Source organism: Bubalus bubalis, chromosome 16, assembly GCF_019923935.1.
Source record: "Bubalus bubalis isolate 160015118507 breed Murrah chromosome 16, NDDB_SH_1, whole genome shotgun sequence".
In the NCBI taxonomy this organism is placed as follows: Eukaryota; Metazoa; Chordata; class Mammalia; order Artiodactyla; family Bovidae; genus Bubalus; species Bubalus bubalis.
In genome coordinates this window covers 70,365,109-70,374,656 of record NC_059172.1, presented here as the reverse complement: position 1 = coordinate 70,374,656, position 9,548 = coordinate 70,365,109, and the positions used below count along the sequence as shown (strand labels likewise).

The 9,548-nt window shown below is 44.7% G+C and overlaps 1 protein-coding gene across 1 annotated transcript in view; it reads left to right on the top strand.

The window, feature by feature from the left end:
- The first annotated feature begins 1,507 nt into the window (after positions 1 to 1,507).
- The window catches only part of LOC102416545 (sestrin-3), an 80,342-nt gene continuing 72,301 nt past the window's right edge, over positions 1,508 to 9,548 (top strand). The window contains exon 1 of the mRNA XM_025266976.3: positions 1,508 to 1,844. Coding sequence (XP_025122761.1) covers positions 1,767 to 1,844 — 78 coding nt within the window. The 5' untranslated portion in view covers positions 1,508 to 1,766. The remainder of the gene's footprint in view (positions 1,845 to 9,548) is intronic.

Here is a 9,548-nt window from a genome sequence, read left to right as displayed (position 1 = left end):
TCCAGCCCGAAAACAGGTGATGTCATAACGCACAGTCTTGTGTGGTTTCAGCCAGGGCCGGGTGGGGAGCTGGGGTTCCACTGTGCACGGAACTCGGCTCCAGTGGGCACGGAACTCGGCTCCAGTGGGCAGAGCAAGAAATCTCCGGGGCCCGGAGGACGCCGGGGAGCGTCCGGCACCAACCAGGCTCTCGCTCGGCACCTGCCTTTGTTCTCACAGGGGAGCAGGTTTTGGGGTGTCTCACGTCGGAACCCGCCTTCGACCAGCATGAGCGCTGCTAGCCCCTCCGGAGACCTTACTCTCCCACTTGTCCGTCCCCCCCACACCCTGCCAGCCTGAGTTTACCCCAGTTACATCTGCTTTCTCTCCCCAGAACGTGAACACCAAAATCCTGAATTCATTTGTAGCTTTGCAAGAGGCAAGTCTAGCCCAACAGCTTTAAATGGCAATTTGTTCTCTGAAGCTTCTTTCCCAGGCAGGGCTCCGAGCTCTGCGTTTATCTAACCAGCCGCCCCACAAGGACTTTGGGGTGGAAGACAAACCTGTCTCTTTGGCCTTGTCGAGCTGGACAAATAAAAGAATTTTCGTTGCTGAGAGACTACGACGAGAAGGGGCTTTAGATGGAGGAGGAAACCGCTAACCCACAGGTTTTGAGTCTTTTGTTTCCCTCTAACCGACTAATGGTGTAAATGTTCTTAAACATCTATCCCCCACCCGCTGCCGAAGCTTTAGGTAACTGGTCTTTTGCAAAACAAGGATAAGCGATGCATAAAGTTCTTTGCGATCCTTGGCTGTCAACTGCTACAGGACTGCAGTCTTCTTTCCAGCTGAGATTCTGGGTAAGAATGAGAAAGCCTAACCACTGCCCTGGTGGATCGGTATGAACGTTTTAGCTCCCCCCACCCCCACCGTCTTTCTCAAGAAATCGGGAAACATTTAGTCGAGTCTTAGACCCTCTAGCGAACTCTAGCTCCCAGCTATTTATCTCATTCCCTCCCCATTTCTGCAGGGACCTAGCGCAGGGCTGTGTCTGGCCTTAGGGGAGGGGCTGGGTTTCACGGGGTTATTTGCATGTGACACACCCCCTTCCCCCTATTGGCGGAGCGGCACAAACTCGGTTCCCTCCCACCCGGCTACCGAACTAACCCGCCGTCTCCCTGCAGTTCAGAGCCTCGGAGACAAACTTAACTTGCCCGGAGATTCGAGGCGTCCTCGGCGCCTGTGATTGGCCGGCGCCGAGCCCAGCCGACTACAGCCGCTCATTGGCTGCGGGCTGGCGCCGGGGGGCGTCGCCGGGGCGGCCCGATTGGCGGGAGGGGGCGGTGCCGGGGCGCGGAGGTGGTGAAGGCGCTGAGGCGGCGGGGGCGGGGCCGCGCGGAGGCGCTGGGGCGCTGCGGCGGCGGCGGTGGCGGCGGCGGCGGCGGCGGCGGCGGCGGCGGCGGCGGCGGCGGCGGCTGGTCCTGGCCGGGCGGGGGAGGGGGTCTGCGGGATGGGGGCGGGCGGGACGACGCGCCGCTGAGGAGCCGCCGCCGCCGTCTCCGCCGTCGCTCCGGCAGCCGCCGCGGGGGTCGCTGCGGGCAGCCGCCCGCTCTCCGGCCGTCGCCCCCCCGTCCCATCCTCCCGCCCCGAGGAGGCTGAGGCTAGAAGCGCGGCCTGCGGGGCGTGTGAGGGGGACAGTCTGGGCCCCGCAGCGGCGCGGGCGGCCGCAGTGACAGCCCGGCCCCGGCCCGCCGCCCGCCCGCGGTGCCCGCGCGCCCGCAGCCGCGATGAACCGCGGCGGCAGCAGTCCGTCGGCCGCCGCCAGCTACCTGCTCTGTACCAACTGCCGGAAAGTGCTGCGGAAGGTACGGGCTCGGCCCGGGGCCAGCCCCGAGGGGCGCTTCCTGCCCGCGGCGGCCGAGGGACCCCGGGGCCTCTCCGCCGGACCCCTAGAAGGGGGCCTGAGCCGCGAACGGAGGCTCTAGCCTGCTGGGCTTTTGATTCCTGCCGGGGCAGCGCTTGGCCCCCGGGGCTGGGGGCTTGGGGGACGGCGGTTTGGGGGTGCTTACAGTCCGTCCCTCCGTTCACCTAGCTACCTTGCCTCCGCCCCCCCCCCCCGACCCCCATTCCAGCTCCTCGGGCGGAGGGTTGACGGACCTGTTCGGTCCTCCTCCCGGTGTTCTGGGTGCAAGTCGGTGTGAAATCAGAACTGGTCTGGTCCAGAGGAACCTGGCTCTCTCTCGGCTGCGCCTAACTCCTGCGGGTGTTGTTTTTATTTATTTCGGTTTTACTTCTGCACGCTCTACCCGAATACTCTTCTCTTTTTTTAACCTTCTTTTTGATGGTCGTCTTGTGGCTCCGGGTCGATCCCGAAAGAAACTGGTAAAGCAGTTTGAACTTTATGCCCATGGGAACCGCTGTTCGACGTTAAGGTTCCTCAAGCTGGGACTGGGGGAGGTGGAGACGAGGGTGGGCGTGAATTGTCCCTTTTTAGCGCTTACCCCCCCATCCCCCGTTCTCCCCCAACCTCCGCACCCCGGTGTTGCTCTAGAAAAATCAGACGCGCAGTTTATTGCTTCCCAGAGTGATTGAGAGAAAGTTTACTCCAGTTTTGTTTAGCTCACTTGGTTTAATCGCTCCGTTAAGGGTTGGGGCGGGGGCGGGGGCGGGGGGTGCAGTATGAAAAGATGTCGCTTTAGACCGAGAAAAGCTTTTAATCAGACTTTAACAGCCGCCATTGGGTTATATTATAATTAGCTTATTCTTCTCGAGACTATTTTTACATTTCATTAAGTGGAAACAGTAGTTGAGGTGCTTCTGTTTGTCCAGTACAAATGAATTAAAATTGCTGAGCTGTGCAAATGCGTCGGGACTGAAAGCCTAAGATGAATACGACACCGTTTTTAGTCAATTTCTTTAACTACAGTTCAATTGAGATTGTTCTTTCTATATTAAAAAAGAGAAAGAAACATGTAAGTAAGCAAGCTCAAATATTTGCGCTCTTTGTCCAAAAACTGTTTTTCTTCCTCTGTGGGTCAGGCCAAGTGCCAATCAAAGTTGTTTTTCAAGCCTCTTTTCCCTGCAGTAGAGCCGCTGCTTTTTTCCCCCCCAGTTTTATTTGAGAGCACGAAGAAAGCAAAGGGATTGCATATTTAAAGTTAATCAAACAGTTAAATGTGCCTTAAATTGTATTTATCGGGTATGTTTTTCTTGAAACAGATTTTTATTAAATGTGCATGTTGAGTATGTGCAGTTATTTTTTTCCATAAACTCCGGGATCAAATTACAGTTGATACTTGCTCAGCTCATTGTAGGGCAGCTTGTGAGAAATGTAAAGGATCAGAAGTGCAGAGCAGCTTAGTTGAATGTTAACTCTTTCATTTCTGGGCCAGATGTCATCTGAACTTAGCTTTTTTAAAAATGATGATGATTTTCCAGCTTTAAAAGTGATGTTATGTCTTTAATATGAAAAAGTGTTTTTTGAGACACATTTGATTAAAGCCTGGTTTTAAAAAAAAACAGCTTTTTCTTTTTTAACTGAATAAGGTGGGGGGGAAGGGAAGACCTGTATTAACTTGGATTTTTTTTTTTTTTAATGATTCTGGCAATTTGGTAGACTAATAAAATGTTTGGAGGTAGTATTAAGTTTCAAAATCTGTTTTTCTTTTGAGAGAAACAAGGCTATGATCCATGACATTTTGCTACCTTTCAAGACGTCTTTTTATCTTTCTCTTGTGAACATCGTTCAGTCGCGTCTGACTCTTTGCAACTCTTTGTGAACTATACAGTCTATTGAATTCTCTAGGCCAGAATATTGGAGTGGGTAGCCTTTTGCCTTCTCCAGGGGATCTTCCCAACCCAGGGATCGAACCGGGGTCTCTTGCATTGCAGAGGGATTCTTTAGCTTTTAAGAAATTATTTCTTTTTACCTAGAAGGAAAACATCCTTCTATTATTAAAAGAAAGAATATATGGAAAATGAATATTCACCATTTTCATATCTTATAATTGCTGTGCACATCTATGCCAATTTCCAGTTTTTAGTAACTCCAAGGTATTTAATATTGATTCATGCAGTAGCATGAAATAACTTTAAATGGGAATGGGATTGTTTGAGCCAGTTATGACATGACTTGGCAACATTTGTAGCTTTTTAAGAGTGCCTTAAGTGCTCTTAAAAGATATCAAGTGTTTAGCATTTTAAATTCTTTATCATTCTAAAAATAGCATGTAAGACTTTTCTAATAAAGAAATGGGCTTTTTTTTTTTTGATAGAAAGTATATAACTCTAAGAAAAATTCATCTGTAACTCTCAAAATGGGATTCTCTGGATTTATCTTGTGTTTTCCACTTAATATTAAGTGTCCAGTAATAACCATGTGAGTCACAGCATTTTGAATTTTAGTTCAGTGTAGTTCATGATGGAAGAATGAAACTCATGCATACCCAGTGTGAATTACTCTTTACTGTATAATCCTCACTAATGATGGGGAAAGAGTCACCTTTATTTATGTAGCATGAGGCCTTTTTGTCTAAGTGGCTTAATTTGTTGCCATGTATTGATTTTGAGGGGGAACTTACAAAAGAACTGGATTCTCCATCAAAGTAAATGATTTGGTTCAACCCACTATCTGAAAATTGAATTCTATGTTTTATGAAAATCACATTTATTCTTATAAGTACCTTTATAATTTTGATTCAGTATCTTCCAAAAAAAGAGAGACTTCTTCAAGTATTGAATATACCTAATTTGGTAACCTTAGGTCAGTGGGAAGAATGGAGAGGTAGGTATAGAAATGAAGAAACAAAATTCTCTTCAAATCTATAACTCCTAATTATTCTGACTTGCTCTGTTATCAATGAAATAATTCAATAAAGTTTTTGATAAAAAAGGAAATGCTTCTATTTACTTTGAAAAAGTTGACGAGTTCTGAAGTGTGTATGTTTTGCTTGAAGAAATTGCACTGACAAGTAGATACATTTCAAAGTGGAGTGCCAATCTACATTAAGAAAGGTAGGTAACTATCAACCCACACATCCTCCAGTAAATAAAAGGGGGTATATGACAATGTATTTTGAGTGTTGAGCAGTTAGTGCTACTCAAGTGAATAAAACTCTGCACATTATGTTAAAAGGGTTTAACATTTTAAAATGCTTAATATGTTTAGGTAGCTCCAGTGATTGTTGTTGTTGTTGGATATTGTACTTTTTCCACTTTGCTTATATATCCATTTATTTTTGACAATTTTTTGATAGTTTTATGAGTGAAGAGACTGGGAAAATAAAATGAGAAATATTAGTTTAAGCCATATGAACCTTATTTTTATAGTCAAAATTGTCAGTTAATGGCAGTTTTATATGGTTCAACCAAAAGAGTGGTATTGCTTTGACTGTGAAATAGTAATCATACTTATTAATCAGGTTTCTTATATACATTTTTTGGATTGTCAAAGTAGGTTTTAGTTTTATCTCAAAATGAGCCAAGTGGAGAGCAAGCAAGTGAATTTATGACAGCAAGTCATTATGCAGTGGTTTTCAGACTGCTTTTTATGGAGCCCTGTGATGCTTCAGTGGGAGAAGGCAATGACACCCCACTCCAGTACTCTTGCCTGGAAAGTCCCATGGACGGAGAAGCCTGGTGGGCTGCAGTCCATGGCGTTGCGAAGAGTCAGACAGGACTCAGCGACTTCCCTTTCACTTTTCACTTTCATGCATTGGAGAAGGAAATGGCAACCCACTCCAGTGTTCTTGCCTGGAGAATCCCAGGGACGGGGGAGCCTGGTGGGCTGCCGTCAATGGGCTCGCACAGAGTTGGACATGACTGAAGCGACTTAGCAGCAGCAGCAGCATGATGCTTCAGTATTCGAAAATGTTTGAGTTGGATTAAATTTTAAGTACAAAATTACAGCTACCCCAAAATCATTCATTACAAGACTATTCTTGTGCAGGCCTTGACAAATTTGTTCTGTTCACTTTGTACATGTATTTGAACACTTTTGCTAATAAGACATTGATGAGAAAGACTCTCATTGATTATGAAGGCACAGGCCTTTAGAAAAACCTTCCTTTACATATCTGCTCATGATCAATTTTCATTTGTGAGAACACAAACTTATTATCGGTAGTTGTTAGTTTATAATTAAACACCTATAAAAGCCCTTTAGTATATTTATGTGTCTCACAGTTCAGGTTCAATATAAGATTTCATTTATAAAAGGGATGGTACTGCTTCCACAGCCTCTCCACCACCAGATAAATTGTTATTTAGTCATTAAGTCGTGTCCTGCTCTTTGCAACCCTTTGTAGCCCACCAGGCTCCTCTGTCAATGGGATTTCCCAGGCAAGAATACTGGAGTGTGTTGATTGACATTTTCTTCTCCAGGGGATCTTCTCGACCCAGGGATCGAACCCAGGTCTTCTGCTTGGCAGGTGGACTCTTTACTACGGAGCCACCAGGGAAGCCCCCTGGTGGGGGCTTTTTTTGCTAAAATGTAACTGCAAATATAGTAACACTGGAAGTCACAAGATATGCTCATCCTTAGGTCTCTGACAGGTCTGTGAGTATTGGGCAACTTAGTTAACTTCTTGGAGTCTAGTTTTCTCTGGAAAATGTAGATCCTTTCTACTTGTCTTGCTGGTTGCTGCATAGCTAGAGAGAGGTAATGTGTGTTAAAGTACTTTGTAAACCATAAAGTACAACTACGAATATAAGAAGGACAAGCCTATGTGTTTTCCCTATTCCTAGAGTAGGACCTTTGTATGTTGTGGCAATATATATCAATACATACTGAGTAATTTGGTTAGTCTTCACTTTTCTGTCTTATCTAATTATTGTCTGCAAATGAGAGGTAATGACATTATGCTTTTAATTAGGGTGATCAACTACTAATTTTTATTTGCATATTTATATTTGTATTCTACCCCTCCCTTTCCTTAAATAATTAATGTGTTTCTGGCATTTCAAATTAAAAAATTGCCTTTTGGACACTTCAGCAGATGAGGGAAATTGGTATTTGATTTGAAAAGACTTAAGAGTTGAGGAAGATTGTGCTTACTAGAATTTGGGGCAAATCTAGGATAAAGCAAAGAATGGTTAACTTTTAATTTAGGAGAAGAGCTAGGGAAATAAAATGCATTAACCTTTTTCTCCCCATGTCTTATCCTCTTTTTCCCCTTTGAACGGACTGGATTATAACTTATGATTGTGTAGACCTTGGCTTCCCTAGTAGCTCAGTTGGAAAAGAATCCACCTGCAATGCAGGAGACCCCAGTTCAATTCCTGGGTCAGGAAGATCCCCTGGAGAAGGGATAAGCTACCCACTCCAGTATTCTTGCACTTCCCTTGTGGCTCAGCTGCTAAAGAATCTGCCTGCAATGCAGGAGACCTGGGTTCGATCCCTGGGCTGGAAAGATCCCCTGGAGAAGGGAAAGGCTACCCACTCCAGTATTCTGCCCTGGATAATTCCATGGACACGACTGAGAGACTTTCACTTTTCACAATTTTTACAGTGCTTTCACATTATCAGTTGGTTCTCACAAACTGAGAAAATTTAAGAGGAATGGACTCTGTCATGCAACTAGTATAAAGTCCATTTAATTTTTAATATGCCTCTAATAAAACTACGTTCGAATTGTCCCCTGCAGTATTGATGCTATCGGGGAACGTCCATCCCCGCTCTGCCAGCTTTAGCATCTGTGGGATGCTTAAAGTCCTGAAACTCTCCAGGTAATAATAGTCAGAAATTTGACTTTTAGCCACTCTTTGACGCATGACTGCAGATCAACTGGAAGGGAAGGAGAAGAGTTAGTTGGCTATTTTTATTATCTCTTTAACTGTTGTTTGGTTAATTCTTGAATGATATAAAGCAGCAAATCTCAAATACAGTCTTCAGACCTTGGGAGTATCCAAAACCATTTCAGAGGGTCTGAGAAGTCAAAACTATTTTTATGATCGTGTGTGTGTGTGTGTGTGCGCGCGCGCGTGCGTGTGCGTGCACACGTGCATGCATGTGTATGCTCAGTTGATCAGTCATTTCTGACTCTGTGGCCCCATGGACTGTAGCCCATCAGACTCCTCTGTCCATGGGATTTTCCAGGCAAGAATACTGGAGCAGGTTGCCATTTACTACTCCAGCAGATCTTCCCAACCCAGGGATTGAACATGTCTGTTGCATCTTTTGCATTGGCAGGTGGATTATTTACCACTAGTACCACCTGGGAGGCCCTTTTATGATCATACAAGACTTTATAGCTTTTTTCACTGTGTAAAAGCAATGGATGTAAAACTGTACTGGCCCCTTAGAATAAGTAAAGGTAGTGGCACCCAACAGTAATCACTGTTAAATTTTGTTAAATCCTGATCTTTGAGTGATGAGAAGTATACTAGGTGTTTTTACTGCACAGCAGTCTAGGATTTGTGTAGTTGTTTCAGTTGCAGGCTAAACTAGCCACTTTTAAAATGAACCCCATTTTTACTTAACACCTGTCAGGCTGACTTTAATTTTTCAAAATCGTGCATGAGTAAAAGATCCATTCAAAGTACAAGATAGACAAATGAATTTTAAGATAGGAAGTTAAGTTTACTGGTTAGGGTTAAGAGTCCACATTGCAGCTAACCTTTCAGAAATTCCGCTTGTCGAGTTTTGGTGTAGTATCAAAGCAGAACATTCACAATTATCTTTTGCATCATCCAACTACATATCCGTGTGAGACAAGATTTTCCTTTCATACCTTCAATCAAAACCTATCACAACAGATTGAATGCAGAAGAGATATGAAATCTAGCTGTCTTATTTTAAATAGACATTGAAGAGATTTGCAAAAATGTTTTTTAAGGTGTTTTTAAAGTGTGGAGGAGTTCCAAGACCAAAACTTTTGAGAACTGCTGAGTCAGTTCCTGGCAGCAACATATGATGCATATGCATGTAATTCTCTGGAGTGACTATGGGAGAAATAAAAGGCTAATACCACTGGCAGAAAGCATAGATAAACCCAGCCCAGCCATCTCTGTTCTATGTGGGACTCACTTCCAGATGCTGCCTAGCACTTGTCAGTGATACACTAGAAGCTTCTCTAGTACCACAGTACAGATGGTCCTTGATTGAGGACGGTTCAATACAGTTTTTGTGGTGCAAAGGTGATTGGAAAAAACTGGGAAAGATTGAATGCAGAAGGAGAATGGGTGGCAGAGGATGAGAAGGTTAGATAGCATACTGACTCAATGGACATGAATCTGAGCGAACTCCTTGTGATAGTGGAGGACAGAGGAGTCTGGAGTGCTGCAGTCCATGGGGTCACAAAGAGTTGGATAGGACTTAGCGACTGAACAGCAACAAAATGTGATAGACTTTCAGTAGAAACTGTATCTTTGAATTTTGAGCTTTGATCTTTTCTTGAGATAGCCATATGTTTTATGATGCACTGAGTGGAGTTCCAGGTCTGCCATGCGATCATAAATTAACCAACTCACTTACTGTGCAATGTTTTCAGACCCATACAGCCATTCTGTTTTTCACCTGCAGTACAGTGTCTGATAAATTATGTGAGATATTTAACACTTTATTATAAAAC